General features: G+C 38.5%; 1 protein-coding gene across 2 annotated transcripts in view; it reads right to left on the minus strand.

Moving 5' to 3' along the window:
* CACNA1I (calcium voltage-gated channel subunit alpha1 I) overlaps window positions 1-19,910 on the minus strand; it is a 510,641-nt gene that overhangs the window by 459,080 nt on the left and 31,651 nt on the right. For both annotated transcript variants that reach the window (XM_072127725.1, XM_072127724.1), the window contains exon 2: window positions 12,127-12,413. In XM_072127725.1, coding sequence (XP_071983826.1) covers window positions 12,127-12,398 — 272 coding nt within the window. In that variant the 5' untranslated portion in view covers window positions 12,399-12,413. The remainder of the gene's footprint in view (window positions 1-12,126; window positions 12,414-19,910) is intronic.

The following is a 19,910-nucleotide window of genomic DNA, read 5'->3' on the forward strand; positions in this document are numbered from 1 at the left end:
AGTCTAAATAGTTAGTGGTAGCTGTCATCATCAATCTCATGTGTGCAGCATGGCCAGTTTTATATTAACCAATGTCATCATTCACCCTGAGGCAGCTCACTGATATGTATGAGCCCAGTTCATATGATTTCTTATGCATAATGTCAGCACTAGTAATACAATAAAACATTACGCTTTAAATACTCTCTAATGTGGTATATCACATTAGAATAGATTGTAATTCCTCCATTCACCTAGATTATTCCTTGTGCACAGTAACAACATGCAGTCATGAATCCAAAGAGGATTCATCAGTAATCCCTCTATTGCTAGAAAGTCATACAAATAATTACACATATCAAAGGCTGATTGCTTCTAGTATGCTATAGAACGCCTACCACTATTCGGGACTAAGACCTGTTTTTGTGTCTGTTCCTTTGCCTGGTCTTTGATTTTTCATGATTGTGTCTCATTCCGATACCAAATACAGTTTTGCAGAGCAGAAAGCATATTATTATGCATTGACCTAGCTTTGGAAATAATCACATACTCTATAATATGGTGCTCGTTTGAAAGATTAAAGGGGGGTTTCGGGGCTAAAAATATTGACTATCAAACTTATATAGGTCATTAACATCCGATTGATTAGGGTCTGACACCTGACACTTCCATCAATCAATTGTTCTTAGAATATAGTACAATGAAAATAAAACAGTGTAGTGGCCAGACCTCATTACTGAAGAATAATTCCTCTTTACTTAAAGGGGTTGAGTTTTATTACATATCCACAGGATATAACGTCTATACGTGCTGCACTTATTTGGAGAATGGAGGTCCACTGGCTGACCCACTCCTTGTGTCTGTTATAGTAATAAGCATGAACAGCCACTCTCCATTCAAGTCTATCGGAAATATCGGAAAATATATATTTTATAGTTGTAGTTCCAGACAATTTTTATATTTTTGCCCCAATGACAATTGGAGTTTCAAAATTTTTTGTAATGAAACCAAGGATTATCAATAAAGCTTCATTACAGACACCTTACAGCTGATCATTGCAGTCTGGGACTATAGTAACATCCAGAGAGCTTCACCAGAGGTCACAGTGGGCAGAGAGGTCCGTCTTTAACTAGGGGTCGTCTCTAAGTTAGGTGTCCTTAAGTAGGGGACTGTCTGTAATTGAGTCTAGACACATTTTGAGTTTGCACATATATTTATTTTGTCTCTGTGCCGTAATTGTGTCACAGCTGCATTTTGTCCGACACTTTTTAAAACTGTGCACCTAAAGGGGCGTGGTAGTGAGTGCACAGCATGAAATGCACCAAAAAAAACCGTCAGAAAAACCCGATGCAGTGTTCCAGTTTTAATATATCTTGGCCAACGTATATACATGCAGAAAAATATACATCTACCTATAAGGGAGTGTTTGTAATAATATTTTGTCATGCCATTATACAATACTAATAAACTTAATATAGTTCTTAATTTATCTTAATCCAAAACATGTTTCAAAGCCACCGAAAGAGTTAAAATATCTTTGGCCGGCAAAATGGCTCTCCTCCTGGTCTACAAACAATTCTCCCAGAAAAAGAAGAGAATTTCAGGTATAAAAAAGGCTAAGGCCCCCGCTCAATGCTCTCCCCCGTAGGGATTGGGATAATGCCTCTGAAAGGTATCTATTGTATCAGTGTTTATGGACTAAACAGAATGCATGAACCTGAACTCAGTGCTGAGGAAAGATCAGCTGTTCCCTTTATATCTTTTCTATTCTCTTCCCGCTGGATCTATTATATCCTATCCTTCCACTAAGGCAGAGAGTGAGCCTGAAATGTCAGCAGAGATGGGGAGAGACAGTAGGGTAGCAGAAGTCAGAGGGAGATACGAGGGAGGGAGAGGAGAAGTGGATTCAGGAGAAAGGTAACCATTAAAAGAGGTGGAGAGAACACAAAAGATTTATCATGGGAAATTAGAAAAGGTCATAATATTTGTCTGCAATTAATTTATTAATAGAGGAGAATACATTAAAGAAATTTTCTAGAATAGGAGGCATTCCATGAAATATGCAGAACATATGACTCACCTGATAAACCCTCCCAGCTGCTCTTGAGAACCCTGCTGGTGTTGGTTGATGTGACATGCAGTACATGGGTTGATGGTACTGCAGTCACTGGGCTCAGCAGTCTCCTGCCATAAATATCAACATCATTACTGAGTCCAGTGATTGGCTACTGCGGGAAAATGCACCATTAGAAAGCACAAGAGCATCTGCATAGAAGTGGAAGAAGATTTAACAGGTTTTCTGAAGACTCTTTAAAAATCAAGTTTAGGCCCCATTCACACGACAGTCGAGGCAACATATATCTCAACATAAATATACGTCCCCCATAGACGGCTACGGCATCCAGGCTCAGTACAGCGAGCTCACCATTCCAAGCCGTGGTCACAAAAAAGATAGAGCGTGCTCTATCTTTGGGCGTAAGGAAGGTTGTGAGGCTTTTTACTATTTTTCAGACTCCCTTGCGTACTTTAACCCTTGGTTGTCTGATTTATCCCATCATATACTGTGTGGCAGTATATGGGGATTTTGCACACCATCTATTACAATGTGCAAATCGCACATTGTAATAGATAGCCTAAAACATGATATCCTCGGATCTTTGTGTAACCCGAGCCTGTCATGCCAATGGATCACCCGGTGAGTATGAAGAGGGCTCAGCCCGTGAGCCCGCTTCATACTCCCCTAAAAGCAACAGGACGTACAGTAATGTCTTTTTGCGTTATGGGGTTAAGGATTCAAAAGTCCTCATAGACCCCTCACTATATATCTGTCCTAAATATTTCCTCCCTCTACCTATCCACTCTTTATAACACCACATTTTTCCCCCATTAACTGCCATGTTAATAAGGGAGTTACCTCTAACCATTTTTTAATATTTAATATATTTTTCATCTTCCACCAACAGAATATAGAAGTGTCAATCACCCTATTTTAATTTCTTTAGTGAAACCTGTCTCAATAAGTTCTACTAAACTTAATTCCTTATCCTCAAATTCAAAATGGCTTACAAAAGCCCTTGTTATTTCCTTTGGCGTGTTCTTCAAATTAATATACTGAATACACGATCCCTGCATCATGTACCAATTGGTAAATTATGTGAAATTTAATAAAAGTAAAATATCCACATGCATATCCTGTCCACAAATTATATCAGGTAGCCAGGAAGAATTCAAATAAATTTTCCATTACTTTTGCCAAGAAATAATTCCATATTATATTGATTCTGATAATTTAATGGAGGACACAGATTCAGTAAATGTCAGCAGTACAAGTTTCTCCTTGAGAATTTGTAATATTTTACTTCGGACATTGTTTAATCCCTAATTGATTCTCCATTATGTGAAAATGTGAAGTCTAGAATAAAAACAAGGACAACATTTACATTTTCTTATGGGCATGGACCTACTTTGACAGGATTAATGGATTCACATGCTTTTACCATAAACGGTTGGATCCAAAAAAAAAGTACCCAAAGCCTAATATGTCACAATGGATAAAAATATATTATGATATCATTAAGCCCAGTGGCGGATCTTCATATAGGCGGTTTGAGCGGAAGAAGATGGAGCCGCAGGCCGGGAGAAGAAGATTTTTTTCAAGAGGGCCCTGCTGTCTGTGGACATTTCTTTAAAGGGAGGGCGGGCCTTTATGTGAAGAGGGGCATGTTATTAAATGGGGGCTCTGTTGTGGAAAATTCATTAAAGGGAGACTCTGCTGTGTACATTTATGTAAAGGGGGACACTGCTGTGGACATTTCTGTAACGGGGCATCTGCTGTGGAAATTTCATTAGAGTAGCTTTGCTGGGTCTATGTATATAAACTGAGGAGAGGCTTGTGCAGTGCTGGGGCTATGTATATAAACTGAGGGGCCTGTGCAGTGCTGGGGCTATGTATATAAACTGAGGAGGACCTGTGCAGTGCGGGGGCTATGTATATATACTGAGGAGGGGCCTGTGCAGTGCAGGGGCTATGTATATATAATAAGGAACCTGTGCAGTACTGGGGCTATGTATATATACTGAGGGGCCTGTGCAGTGCTGGGGCTATGTATATATACTGAGGGACCTGTGCAGTGCAGGGGCTATGTATATATAATAAGGAACCTGTGCAGTGCAGGGGCTATGTATATATAATAAGGAACCTGTGCAGTACTGGGGCTATGTATATATACTGAGGGGCCTGTGCAGTGCAGGGGCTATGTATATATACTGAGGAACCTGTGCAGTGCAGGGGCTATGTATATATACTGAGGAACCTGTGCAGTGCAGGGGCTATGTATATATACTGAGGAACCTGTGCAGTGCAGGGGCTATGTATATATACTGAGGAACCTGTGCAGTGCAGGGGCTATGTATATATACTGAGGAACCTGTGCAGTGCAGGGGCTATGTATATATACTGAGGGACCTGTGCAGTGCTGGAACTATGTATATACTGAGGTACCTGTGCAGTGCTGGGGCTATGTATATATACTTAGGGGGGGGATATAGGCTATATACCGAGGACGAACATGCAGTGCTAAAGCTATCTATATACAGAGTACAGGAATGTTGGGTCAAACTTATAATGGGAAACTGGGGCTCCAAAAATCCTAGTGGCGGCCCTACTGTATGTTACCACTTTATAATAACCAGCACAATACAACACTTACCTAATAGATAACACAAAGACTGTAAAGAAAACCTAGCAGGGGCAAGCAGCGAAGAACTTTGTGGTAAAATAGTAGAACTATTCAGACCTTTGCAAGGACTCTATTGGGTTTGTACTTGATTGAGACATGTGAATTCATGCTATTAACACAGCACTGGCTTCCATCCAGTCTTAGCCCACTCTTTTCTTGTTTTGGACTAGAAAATCAATAGTTGCTACTGAGTTTCTCGTTACCCCTGTTCCAATAAAACTGTCAAGTCGTAGAGGTAAATCTTCTGATTAAAAATTCCAGGTACTAGTAAAAACAGTGCACTGAAATGTTATCCCGAGCTGCCTGCCGTTCACAAGCACATGGCTTTATTATTCTACCAGTGTCAATTACAATAGCAGGCTGCCGAAGTCTGGGCCTATTGTTACTTGTCAGTAGAACTATTTAATTGGGTGAGCGACGCCGCCATCATCCAGCACTGTACTTACATACTGTGCCATCCATCTACGGCTTTGGACTTGTTAATACGACACATGTGAGTGTGATGCTGCTTTAGTTCTCCTTTATCGTTGTTGAGGCATGGTAGACGTTATATATGTTCATTTGTACTAGGTAATTACCCTTTTGGTAAGGGAAGGGTTACAGTTGGCGTTTACAAAATATTTGCCCTGTCGCATTCCGTTGAAACTGGTTGCCATGGAAACTGTTTCTCGCTGAAGTCCATTTTTGTGGTGACTCATTTTCTTTTGTATCCCTATCCCATCCCAACATCTCGAGAGAGTCGTGAAAGGGAAATGTATCCATTCTGAACTTTTAGCTCTGACAAAAGAGTGTGCACCATGTCAGACTAAGTAGTCATGTCTGCCCACCCAAATACTACAGTAAGCTACACTACAGAATAATAAATGTATATATATATATATATATATATATATATATATATATATGTATTATACACTAATCAGCTATAGCATTAAAACTATGTATCATAACCAGCATTAGACCGGTGGCACACGTGGCGTTTTGAACCCGTTTTTAAGCAGTCTGTTAAAACGGGACTGGATAGGACAAGTAATTGGCTTAGTGATAGAAAATAGAGGGTCGTCATTAATGGCACATTCTCAGATTGGGTTGACGTTACCAGTGGAGTGCCACAGGGGTCATTATTGGGGCCACTATTTAAAATATTTTTATTAATGACCTTGTAGTGGGTTTACACAGTCAAGTTTCAATATTTGCAGATGATACTAAGCTGTGTAAAGTAATAAATACTGAGGTTGATAGTTTAGCATTACATAGGGATTTGTGGAAGCTTGAGAAGTGGGCAGAGAAATGGTTGATGAGGTTTAATGTAGATAAATGTAAAGTTATGCACTTGGGCCATGGAAACAAAAAGTATAATTATGTTCTAAACAGTCAATTACTTGGTAAAACTGGAGCTGAAAAGGACTTGGGGGTATTGGTGGGTGGTAAACTTAATTTTAGTGACCAGAGCCAGGCGGCTGCTGCTAAGGCAAATAAAATTATGGGATGTACCAAGAGAGGAATAGATTCTCATGATAAAGACATAGTTTTGCCCTTATACAAATCCCTGGTCAGACCATACATGGAATACTGTGTACAGTTTTGAGCATCAGTGTATAAAAAGGATATAGTAGAGCTGGAACGGGTGCAGAGGAGAGCAACCAGGATTATTAGGGGAATGCAATCACAGATTAAAAAACTTGGGATTATTCAGTTTAGAAAAAAGACGACTGAGGGTAGACCTCATTACAATGTACAAATACCTGAACGGGCAGTACAAGGATCTCTCCAAAGATCTTTTTATACCTCGGCCTGTGACCAGGACAAGGGGGCATCCTCTCTAGAGGAGAGGCGATGCTACCATCAACATAGACAAAGGTTCTTTACTGTAAGAGCAGTGAGACTGTGGAACTCTCTGCCGCAGGAAGTTGTTATGGCAGACTCTATGTACATGTTCAAGAGAGGCCTTTCTGGAGAGAAAAAATATCACGGGTTATGGGGATAAAACATGTATTTAATTCTTAAAGGTTGGACTTGATGTGTTTGTCAATGCAATGTAAATGCATGCGTTAACGTGTGTTAAAAGAGTTGCATTTTGTAAATGCAAATGTTAACAGCTGTTTAATTGGTTGTTGCAATATGCTTTGAAACACATGCATTAAACGCTATTATTAGTTCTCCTTTACACATTCATGTCCGTATGTGCTGTCCTGGTCCATCCATATTCTACACTATACAGATCTTGTGATCTTGTTACCTGTATGTTCTTCTCCTTCCCCCTGTGTCCTCTTCCCAGCCCTGGTTCCCCTATGTTTTATTGTTTTGAATGATACAGAAGCTAGCTATGTATCAAAAAAATTATGTTTTCCTATGTTTATCAGACAATGAAACCTTTTGTTTTTCAGACCAATAAAACTAAAATTTTCTCTTAGAGGGGTTTTCTCACAAAGAAAAAAATTCAACAGCAGGGCAGCAACATAATCAGGGGCATAACTACAGTGGTAGCATCCATAGCAACTGCTATGAGGCCCACAGTGTCAGGGGGCCCCATCATCTAACCTGACAAACTAAAGAATGGAAGATGAACCCCATTATATACATATTATGCTGCACATTCTACAACATAATATATGTATAACATAATATGTGTATGACATATATGTGATATATATTTCTGTATTATGCTCTATATGTGTACTGTGTATACTGTGTTACTGTAACTCACATTTGTGAGCATATAAATATGTATATTTTTTAAGGAGGAAGGAGGGCCCCATTCAGAGATCTGCTGTGGGGCCATGCCTCCAAAAGTTACGCCACTAAACATAATACAATACATCATTATTTACTGCCCCCTACACCCCAACTGCTCAGCTTATAATGCCCTAGGTCACTGCTACTGTACGTGACTCCCTGGGAGATTTTGCATGATTAGGTATTAAGACTTATTATCCTTCCTATGAGGATAGCCAAGCACAAAGTAGCACTAGAATTTGGTGTGTAAACAAGCTGTTGACACTTAGGTGTACACTCACTTTATTCACTTTTCATTGACAAGAACCACATTGCACATGATCTGAGCCTTAAAATCAAATTGGGATAAGCATTAAAACCTTTCCTGACTATTTGCATAACCCCAGAGGAAAATAAAAGATGAAGAGATATAAATGTCAGCGTCTCTTCCTGGGGGAGATGGAGTATATAGACTCAATGCCGGAGCAGGAGGTGTAAACGTTGCAGTCTTTGATGACACTCTTTTGATCATAAAAATCAGAGGAAAGACGGAGCATCCTTTTGAATCACGGAGAACAAAGGTCTTTTTATAAAAGCAAACCACAGGGCTATTTGGTTTCACGAAGCTAACATTTAGCTGCTCTAGATATCCCCAGTGTGACATCACATATGATGTCGTCACATCATCTTCATTTCTTGAGACCAACGTTTAGCTTCCCTGTAATGTCTGTAGCCTGTCATTCTAAATGTATCATAGCTACACCCATAACCATCAGTCATGCAACCAAATTAATGTGTTTTGGCGCACGTTAAATATGTTAATTTTAGGAAAAACACACCACCAAAATGAACCCTCCAGGACACCCCTCATCCTAGGAGTCGGTGGCAAAATAGTATTGTAGAAGCATTTTTATTGGTCAACTTACCGTAATAAGAATTCAAGCTAAATGAGTGTTAATAACCACATAGGAGAAGAAAAACAGGAGTTGCACACTGAAACACCAGACTGCTTCTCTGATTTCTCTAGAATAACAAACCAACCTGCTATGAGTGTGAAAAGAATCATTTACAGTAGGGAAATCAGTTAATGCTTTTTAAAGGGAACCTATTATTGAGAGGACCCTCAGGTAGGGTATGCAATGTGCTTTTTAGAATTCCATTGTTTATTTGAAATCTCACTTACCAATTAAATAAATCTCCTACAAAGTCATGTGAAAATGAGCAGAGAAGAGTCATATTTGCCTGAGACGAGTCACGTTTGGAGGCTGCTAGGGGACGCTCCTATTTGCACATTATAAAGTACAAAGTGTGTCCACTTGGTACCACCCACTAGCTGCCACGGCGGTTGATAAATTCCCTGTTTTGCTGAAAATCAGACACCACCTTAAAATAAGACCTAGGTCCATTATTTTCAGGCTTGGGAAGCCTCCGCTGAAAATAAGCGAAATACATTGCTACAGCTCCCCCACCAATACATTAATATTAGCAGATCATTTAGATACTACAAGAGGCTGTGACAAGGGTGAAAAATTCATGGGATAAATGTGCTACGAGCAGCTACCCGGACAAGAAGGCAAGGCCAACGATTCCAATAGAAATTGAGTCATAAGAAATTCAGTTTGTAGATTAATTTGTATAAGGCTTCACATTGGCAATTTTTTTCACATCAGTGATTTCTCACTGAACCCATTTTGGCTTATGGACACATACAGATTGCTTTTCTCTTCCTGGCTTCAGTGATGCCTTACTGACCCATGCTATTCAATGTTTTTTTTTTCACTGGTCAGTGGTGAGGTTAGAACCTGTTCCTTTTGTGTTCACTGACACCATTGTCAGTGGAAAAAAACTGAAGTGTAAAAAAGCCGACTGAATAGAATGGGTCAGTAAGATATCAGAGAAAAATCACTGAAAACAGAAAGAGAAAACCAATCTGTATGTGTCCATAAGCCAACTAATGTGAAAATAATTTGAATCCACCCTAAGGCTACATTCACACAATGTATGCCCGCCGTACCGTAGTACGGCGGGCATACATTGGTGCCGGCGATGCTCATCCCCCGTCCCTCTCTATAGGAATACACAGTGCACAGTGCCGTATTCCATAGAAAGATAGGACTTGTCCTATGTTTCTACGAGCTATGGAACGTGCGGCACCGCACCGCTCCTGTACGGCACCGAGAGGCCATAGAAGTGTATGGGGGACGTATATATGCTGGCACTCACCAATCTTCGAAATTCTTCAGTCTTTATTGCATGAAAATACTAACATAATGGAATGTTAGGAATGCTGATAGCCCAATGAGGCAACAGCCGTTTCATCCGAACGGATAAGGCGCGAGTGAAGCTCGGAATGGCCGTCGCCTCTTTGAGCTATCAGCGTTCCTAACTCCGTCCCTTAAGTTTGTTCAAAGTTTTATTTATTTTCATGCAATAAAGACGGAAGATTTTAGTAGATTGGTGAGTGCCATCGAACCTTTTCCTTCTTCTACTGAACATGCAATAACATATATTTGTTTATGTATTTTTATTAATACTTTAATTTTAAAAAAAATGTTGCTTTTTGATGATAAATTCTGGGATTGCTATAAAGTACCAAAGATTGCTGTCAGGGGCGGAGTAAGACTGCCATGGGATGATCAATATTAAAGCCCCTGGTACTAGAATCAGCTTCTTGGGGACTGGAGGATGCATCCCTTCTACCTGCTTTCAATCTGTACAAACTGTTTAGTATGTACTATAATATTTTAAGATGAAAGAAGATCTCAGATTCATATTGACCTAAAAGACTGGGAATCTCTGAAGAAGTATACAGAGATAAACGGCCCAAATGGAGATTGTACACATTCACTCCTGAATATTATTGACAGTAGTAACCACATCAGATCATCAGTAAGACTAACAAAGCAGCAGATGCAAATAAACAGCTGACTACTCAGGCAAAGCTGAATAAATAGCAAATAAAAAATTACATTATTAAATATTAGCGGCTTTGTGGTCGTCTATTAAATACACACAAACAACATGACTGTATCAAGAATAAAATATGTAATGCAATTATAGTTCAGAACAAAGACACTTACTATACAGACTCTCCTACTGCTACTGCAATCATTACTGTTCGCAACGCCTAAAATCTATAGAAAAAAAATCGAGCTTGAATGAGCTATTCCAACAGTTATAGGAAACTGGTCCCAGTGCAGAATTATCTGATTAACTTCATACAGCAAACAGAACAACTGAAAGGGCCCGTATCTCACATAACTTAAATATCCCTCAAACTTTGACATTTATGTTTTTCTTTTTCTTTAAACCTCGGGAGAAAATTAACAATGTCATTGCAGATGCATAAATGGCATTATATAGCATTTAGATACAACTAAGCTTTAGACAAGTTCTTTGCCATATTCTTTCCCAATGTTTGTCATCTCCTTGTGGCAAAGAGTCGAAATTTTCCAAAACAAATCATTTTTAATATTAAACATTTATGTAAGTAATTAGTAAATTAGTTTTTAGAAAAATAAAACCTTTCTTACACCTTATTTGGCAATAAGAATAATTCCTCGGGTCAGTGTCTCAGGGCAATTTAGGGCAGTACAATGGAGACAATTTCTCAATTGTCTAATCTCCTATATTGGTATAAAATAATACATTCGTCTAGACCTAGAGAATCCAACATGTTAAAGCAAACCTGTCACCAGGAATGTCATTTTTAGCTGGTGACAGGTTCCAATAGCTTATGCCTGTGCTATGGCTTTATGCCCGCAGAGTGTGGTGTGTTCTACGGTGTTTGGGGAGGCAACTGCACTAGTGTGCCATCTGTGTGTTTGTGTCTCAGTCTCCTCATGTATTATTCCTCTACTCCACACCATAACCCCTTGACTCTCCTGCCTGCTCAATGCACATGACAGGTGGGGAGGGGAGAAGGAGCTGGATGAGTGTGGATGTGATTCTGTCACCCCCCCCCCTCTTTCCTTCATTACTCGCCATACACTGCTGGCAGGGACACAGGTAATGTGAAATAAAGTTTTATAAAGTACCGAAATGATTCAGAATGCTGAGAAAGGCATTTTTAAAATTAGCATAGCATAGGTTATTGGAGCCTGTCATCAGCTAAAAATCACATTCCTTTTGACAGGTTAGCTTTAAGCCACACTCCTGGGTACAAAAACATGTTAAATATACATATATATATATATATATATATATTTCAAAATCTTCCTGTGTTCTGAAGTGAACCTGAACTAGTTCTATTATGTGAACTGTTATTCAAAGCTGAGAACAGTTTTCTGATTTTCATATAATGAAGTTGTTGAACTACATCATCACTTTTTATGCCTCTCATGATATCATTGGCCTTAGCAGAAGTGATCTGACAACACTATTTACAGTTTGGTCGAAAGTTGACTAATATTCCAAAAACAAGAACACAAAAATTACCTGTTGGAATCATCTTTCATGTTAGATTAATTCTTGGAAATTAATGACAAACTTTTTGGTATCAATGAGATTAGATGCTGAGGTGAATAACCTAGAATGCCATTTTTGGACATATCAGATCCCCAATGTACTGTTATTTCTTAGGTTCTGCTTAAATGACTCATCTACTTGGTGTAACCCTATTGGTAAACTTTCAAGAAACAATCATAACAGAAAACAGATCAAAATGTTTGCCAAAATACTGCAAAGAGGATATGGATTACAAACCACTTTGATGCACCAGTATCTCAGTGTTGTGGTCTGTTTGAGGCAGAAGAATACCACAGGGGCCAAATCTGGGTATGGCACATCCAAATCAGTTTGTGAGCCCCCTTCTTCTGCAGCAGGGGCATCCTGGGAAAATGTTGAATGTTGTTCTGTAACTCCAAGGTCACCAGTATCAACCCTTTGTATCCTAGAGCTCGGAGATTGTGAGACTGGTTGCCAAGCCGTAGAAGGCGAGGAAGGACCTGATACCGACTGTTCCATACTATAAGGAAACACCTAAAAAAAAACAAAGAACAAAAGGTGAGTGATATGTGACAGATGAAATATGCTGTACCTATTTTTTTTTATAGCAGACTGTAATATTCAGACATCTTATGGATAAGGTGGGAATTGTTTTTATGGAATACATGTAATAAATACCTAATACTGAAGGCACTTGATACACTATTCAATATAAATACATGTTCAGTGTTAAGGCCGGTGTCATAAGGGGAAAGACAGAATAAAACCAAGACAAAAGATATCACGGCACAGTATTTACCGTATATATCCAAAAATATATAGTACTGAAATATTTATTGTACAACAACAATTACCTAAAGAATGTTCTTTTAATGTACTTTATGTATTTGGATATATAATTACTGTGCCGTGGTATCTTTTGTCTTGGTTTTATGCAGCACATGTTTTCATATATACAGTCTAAAATCTCTTCAAAAAGACAATGAATTAGCCAAAGCGGTTGTTACATGAAGACAACCCATGTCAACATACAGTATATTATAATGGAAGATGTGGAAACACAAGAAGGTAGCTTAACCGTCAAGCATATTTTGGCTTCAACAGCAGCTTGATAACTAGAAGTGTCCTATCATGGCTCATATCCCTGGTCTAGAGATGTCCTAATACTGCTTGCCTCTAGTTCATGTGACCTTTGGGTGTGGGATTTTTGAATTTCTATTTGCTGCTATGTAAGTTGGCATTCTCTGTCTATGACTATATCGGGTATGATGAAAGACCATAATGTAGTGGTCTGAAACGCGTTACTCTTTGTTTCTTTGTGCACATTTTTTATGTGTTTTTTGCCTTATGTCTTTTGTTTACTATGTGTTTTAATGGATTGATTCAATACACAGATTTTTTTACCATTTTACTAAGCTGCTGCCCAAGGCTTCTACTATTTTTCAACTTTTCATATCTTACTTGGGACCGGACCAAGCTATTTCCTGGGCGAGCACAACACCTTACTTCCCGAGGACATGGGTGAGCAAACACTTTAACAATTTTTTCATATTTTCAATTTATTTCTCAGGACTGCTGTTGTGTCTTTGCTCCCCTACATTGTAATTTTCCATATACTAGGGTTAGTGATATACACTTTTTTCCTCGGGATTGTTTACAGACTGTCAACGTACATTGTTTAACCTATTTTTCTTTTTTGATAATTAAATACTTTTCTACTTCAGATTTATAACATCTTTTTTTTTTTTTTGATTCATTGATTGGTCACTTTTCTAGCTTCTAATATGCAACAAATGAGTAACAACAACATGAATACTGTAGATTTCATGAACGACCCGCATCGTCTTACGAAAGCTAAGTTAATCTTTTCACAATCGGACTCGACACCTGACACTGATAATGAAACTTGGAGCTTGTGAAGGGAACTTGAAAAATCAATGTCTACTCACCTAAGATTATGGTGGGATTCTTTTCTATGGTGGGAAAAGAGAATGATCCCAATGGGTCTAAGGATCTGTAAATTTCCCACAGCTTTTTATAATCAGGATTTTAAGACGCGGAGCAACCAAATTCTGTCGAACTGTTCATTACAACTTTTGTCTTTAATCATTGAACAGGAACGCAACAGTCTACACAGTGTCCAAAAAACATTGAGACATTGACATTGCAACTTAAACAACAAACTTCCACCAACTCTTTTGATTACATTTTTTAAACAAATCCAAGAACAACTGGATAATCAAGAAACAACAATCATGGAAAAGAAAAAATCCAAAGGAGAAAACCTCGCTCCATCTTAAGGAAACAGACCAATAAGAAACGCTGAACAAGTAAGGTGAAATTTTTATCCACAGATAATGAATCAGATTTTAATTTTGAAGAGTCAAATGTTGAGAATAACACTACCACTAGAATGGAAACACAATCAAAAAATGATCAGTCAACCCCCATCCTGGGGCACACAAAAAAAAAACAAGATGAGAGGGGAGGAACTACCAAAAACTCAGTATGTCACAAAACAAACAAAAACAAGAATAAAGAAGAATTTATCAGCTTGCATTCTCACCTTTGACCAATTGCAACTGTTATCCAAGGGCCTAAGTTATGCACTGTGTAAATACATGGATCTTTTTACAAATGTGTGTGATGTTAACAAATTTGTCCAGTCCCTCACGGTTAAAAAAACATTTTTTCCACTAACAAAATGCGTACCCAGTGACTGATAAAACTACCATGCTAAAGCTCAATGAATTAGGGAATAATGTGTTTCCTGCCAACATGCAATTTCATGAACAATGTACCTTGTTCCAGCTTATGAGTTTACAAGACATCAACTTTAGTAATTCCTTTTCAAATTGTGAATATATGGATACTTGCTCTGCTGCTTAATACAAGAATACTACCTTCTACCCCATCAACTCCCGTACTCCTGAGATGGACTTTTTCCAAGAGGTGGTAGAGAGGGATTTGAAGGTTTTATATTCTAACATTGTCAAATTATTCTGTGAGTTGGTAGAGACAATCTGTGAACAACATGCCATTATGGTGCTACCATAGGCACCTTTATAATGTCCGTACTGGGCCTGCTTATTATAGAGTAGGGGTAGGCTGATAGTGGGACTCCTACTCCATCCAGGCTTCGGTCCTGGGTTTCTGTATAGGTGCGGGTCACAGACCTCGTTTGAGCCTGATGTTGACTGCAGGCCAGAAGCAGTAGGAGAGGCACTACCTGGAGAGCTGAAGGCTGGACCGTGTTCACACAGCAAAGGTAACTGAGTACTTCCTGATATTCTGCTGGCCAAGAGTGTGTGCCAGGCAGCCTGGTACATGTATAGTTAGGTGCTGTTATTGTATTAGGCAGTGCTCAGCCGGGCAGGGTTTATTTTGTATTTTGCATGCCAAGCCAAGGCTGAATTTGTGTTTTGACAAAGAAGTGTGAATAAACACTTGATTTTGGACTTTAACCCTGCGTGTGTCCCTGCTTCCTGCACTGCTACAAGGCATCTACCAGAGAAATTCCCCACAATGGACAAACGTGGAGGTGATCGCAATAAGAAATTATTTATGCAGGAGGTTAAATGGACACTTACCTCAGAGACATGCTTAGAGACTTATATCAAGAAATGATTTGACTTGCATATACTGAGGTCTTGTATGGTTTAGTATTTTCCCTTTTGGAACTGTAGCCTCTGTCCGCCCCCTTTAGAAGTGGCCTATCATGGCTCATGTCCCTGCTCTATAGATGTCCAATTACTCCAGGAAATATGACCGTGAGGGCAGGATTTTTGAATTTCTCTTTGCTGCTATTGAAGTTGGCGTTCTCTGCCTGAGTATATTGGGTATGAATAAGGACCATAATGTAGCATTTTCAAACGCGTTACCCTTTGTTTCATTGTGCACATTTTTTATGTGTTTTTTTCTTATGTCTTTTGTTCACTATGATTTTAATGGATTGATTCAATAAACTGATTTTTTACCATTTTACTAAGCTGGAGCCAAATTTTTCATTATTACTCTTACTTACTGCTGTAGCTACACTGACACAGAAACATATACTGATCATCTTGAACATTTCATACCTTAATGCCTGATCTGAGTGGTTTTGCTCAAAAAACAATATTAAAATTCAGGACCTTGGGAAAGTTGGGTGCATATTGACTGCTGTGTTTCAAGGAGCTTCTTTAACTGTCCAGACAGGACTAATCAACCTGAGCTGGACTCATACACACCAGCTAGGGAATAGTACAGTGATTGATTACTTCTTGATTACTGCCACAGGGCCTCATTATCATAATCTTATCATTTTTTTTCAGCAAAACTACTCAGCTCAGGGATTAAACAAGATATGTTTCTTCATCAGTGTAGCTACAGCATTCTCAAGGTATGTTTGGTTAACAATACATAAAAACAAATGGTAGATTTCTTTTCAAGGCATTTGTCCTTCAAATTCAACTAAGGGTGCATTCACAGATGCGGGATTCATCTTTCGTTACCCATAGACCTTCAATCGTAATTTTTTTTGGCTATTAACTATGGGAGGTCTAACTTGCTGAACTCAGGTGTAAACTTAGACAAAAAATTATATTTCCAGTAATATTTTGTAATGTTTTTTGTTCTATGAAATCAAAGTAACCTAAACTAAAGCTATCCTCTGTTATTGCTGTGACAATCTCCCGAGCTGTTAGATTAACCATTTCTTGATAAAGAAACTTTGATGCTTCTGAAGATTAAACCTTTCTCCCTCATTATATCATCAATATCTTCAAGTCCAATTAAATTCATCCAAATAATTTCTTTATGTATTTTAAGCTATATATAGGTACCGTATATACTCCAGTATAAGCCAACCCGAGTATAAGCCCCCTGTGGTGTATAGCCAGCCTGCCCCCAATAGTATATAGCCAGCCAGCCCCCAGATGTATATAGCCAGCCAGCCCCCAGTAGTATTTAGCCAGCCCCTAGTAGTATATAGACAGCAAGCCCCCAGTAGTATACAGCCATCCCCATGTATTATACAGCCAGCCAGCCCCATGTATTATACAGCCAGCCCCATGTATTATACAGCCAGCCCCATGTAGTATACAGCCAGCCAGCCCCATGTAGTATACAGCCAGCCCCATTTAGTATACAGCCAGCCAGCATGCACATAAAGCAAGAACATAAAAAACACCCCCAAACCTACATAACTTTGGTCCCGATACCCGGCACAGCTCCCTGATGTTCCTGTCCCTGCAGTTCCTCTTCTTTCTTCTTCTTGCTCTATTAGCCGGCAGAGACGCGTCCACCTGATCTTCTGGCCGACGCGCACTATGACGTCATCGGCGGCGACACATCTTTGCTGGCTAATAGAGCAGAAAGAAGAAAGGAGAGGAGCTGCGCCAAGGATCGGGCATGCCGGTGGGTCAGTATCTAAGTTTATTTTTTTATTGACTTGTGTATAAACCGAGGGGAGGTTTTTCAGCACATTTTTTGTGCTGAAAAACTCGGCTTATACATGAGTATATATGGTAAGTTAATAGATGAAAACATAGTAATACAATGAATACATATCTAGTACAATATTTATATTTTCCATACATAGATGCCCTACTGACATCACTGTATAGGTGTCTGTTCCTATACAATGCAACCTGTGTTATAAATAATGTGTCATAGCTAGGGGTCCTATATAGATTTTTCTTTGGGTCAAGTTGTGCCTATGATGAAAATTGTCACAATTAGGTTGTTAGAAAGCTAAGCTCAATTAAAAATCCATTTGTTATGTTCCAGAAATGTTTTTAAGCAAGTTCCTGTACACAAGACAAATACCACCTTTAATATATAGGACTAATAATCTGAAGGATGAATAGACCCAATCCTGGACTATTCAAACAAGTGGAAACCCAAAAAAGAACCATTAAAAAGAAAGATTTTTTTCCAACAATGAAGCCACAATTTTACTTACAATCAAAATGACTAAATGTTTAGGTTGGGGGTTCGATAATTTTTACTAATTGATCATTTACACCCGCCTTGAACATGATTTCTGGAGCACTGATAGAAGGGAGGTAGGAACAAACCTTCTTAGTCGATATATATATGATGAATTGTAACCCAACAGCATGATAACCATAAAAATGAGGACAAAGCCACATACTAAAACCATTTCTACTGTGTAGTGTGGGAAACATTTCAAAGATCCTTTCTCTCGCAGTTTACTGAAATAATAAGCCATGTTCTATTTATTTTCCTCCCTAAAAATTTCAATAAAAAAACCAACAGATGTAGCAAAACAAGTAACAGCAAAATGTTCTGTGAGCACTTTGAACGCTGCCCCTTTGGTCATTTTCTAAATAATAGATTCACCTGCTAAGACTGGCACAGGGCTTTAGTTCAACATGTTCCTTCCCTGCTACTTAACTGCACATAATCAGATAGCTAAATATAAGAGAGGCCTTATAAATATTTATGATGAGAGTTTACATGAGAGCAGAACAAAATAAATTGCTTGAAGTAACATCCATTGTCTGCAACCAAATACATTATGTCATTTATGTGTCACATTTCCAAACAATGTGGATGACGGGTTTATCACTCCTACTATTTGCTGCTTGATTATATTGAATTATATTGATTTTGTTTTGAATGCAGTTGGCAAATGAGTTTTTGAAGTTTAGTCATAACTACATTTTTGGATAACTTCTTAGGATAAGCTGAATATGGTGTGTACATGAGGAGTAACGCCATTTTTACACATCATATCCAAAATCTGTATATTTATCTAGAAGCTATCCAATGTCACCAGTTTCAAACACTTATTAGAAGGGCACTCGATATATAAAAAATTTGATTCCCCCCACCTCACGCCTGGAAGGGGAAAATACAGGGTCAACTTTAGTATCACTGGACATTTTTTTGTTTTTCATTTTGATGCATATTTCTCGTGATATCTCCATTTTTTAACATTTTTTTACCCATTTAGATTTTTGGCAATTACAGTGCCATCTATCAATGAAAATGACTTGAATCGTAGATTGAATGAATGTGATTTTTCCTGAGGAATCCAAATCTGCAAAAAAAAAAAATCAGTTTTACATTCTGCTGGCTCTATATCTGATTCTCAGTATACAGCTAGTAAGCAAGCTAACACTAACATTTGAAACTTCCAAAATTTGGTTTGTTTTTTTTAGAGGTTTTCTTGTATACAGTTTAATCAGGGATTTTAGTAACAATTTATGTATATATAATTTCCAGATATAATTCCAACCTATCTCTATCAGTCCTGGTGTACACCATTTCAGTTGCCCCTAGACACAACCCTGTAACTTCTGACTTAGGGTCGGGCCGCCATCTTGGATTCCTATGTGATGGCCTAACCAACCTTAGCCTTACTGTGTCCATTTATAAATTTGTGTTCTATACAGATGTTGTCTTTTACCATGTCTGATGAAGAGACCTGAGTAATCTCAACAGCTTGCAATTATTATCTTTTTTAGTTAGTCAATGAAAGGTATTATCAACTAAGGAATCTCAACTCATCTTCTTAACCACTAGCTAACACAGTACAAGGCATCTTTAAGCTTTACTAGATTAAACTTGCTCCCTCAGTTAGGAAATTTTATATGCTTACCCTATTAAAAAATCACTTTCAAAGCCCTGTGAAAATGAGTAGAAAAGAGTCACATTTGCATGAGATAAGTCAGTTTTAGAGAGAGTGTCATCTTTCAGACATCAGAAGCATGGTTCTACATATTATAGAACCAATTAAATAGCCATCTAAAGTGAAGCTTTTCACATGACTTCAGAGATTTTTACAGATTTAAACAGGTGAGATTTCACATAAACAAGGAAATTTAGACAGGACATTTCACGCCCTACCTAAAGGCCATTATAAAATGGGGTCCCATGCTTTGACCTTGAGGCTACCTGTGCAAGGTTAATGCAGTTTCATGAGTAGAAAAACAATAATCCCTTAAACCATTGTTTGTATCCTGTATGTCATCTGCAGATGAGCTGTGTCCATGCGCTGATGACAATTGAAAAACACAGCTC

The sequence above is a fragment of the Engystomops pustulosus genome, chromosome 10 (genome assembly GCF_040894005.1).
Source record: "Engystomops pustulosus chromosome 10, aEngPut4.maternal, whole genome shotgun sequence".
NCBI classification, from domain to species: Eukaryota; Metazoa; Chordata; class Amphibia; order Anura; family Leptodactylidae; genus Engystomops; species Engystomops pustulosus.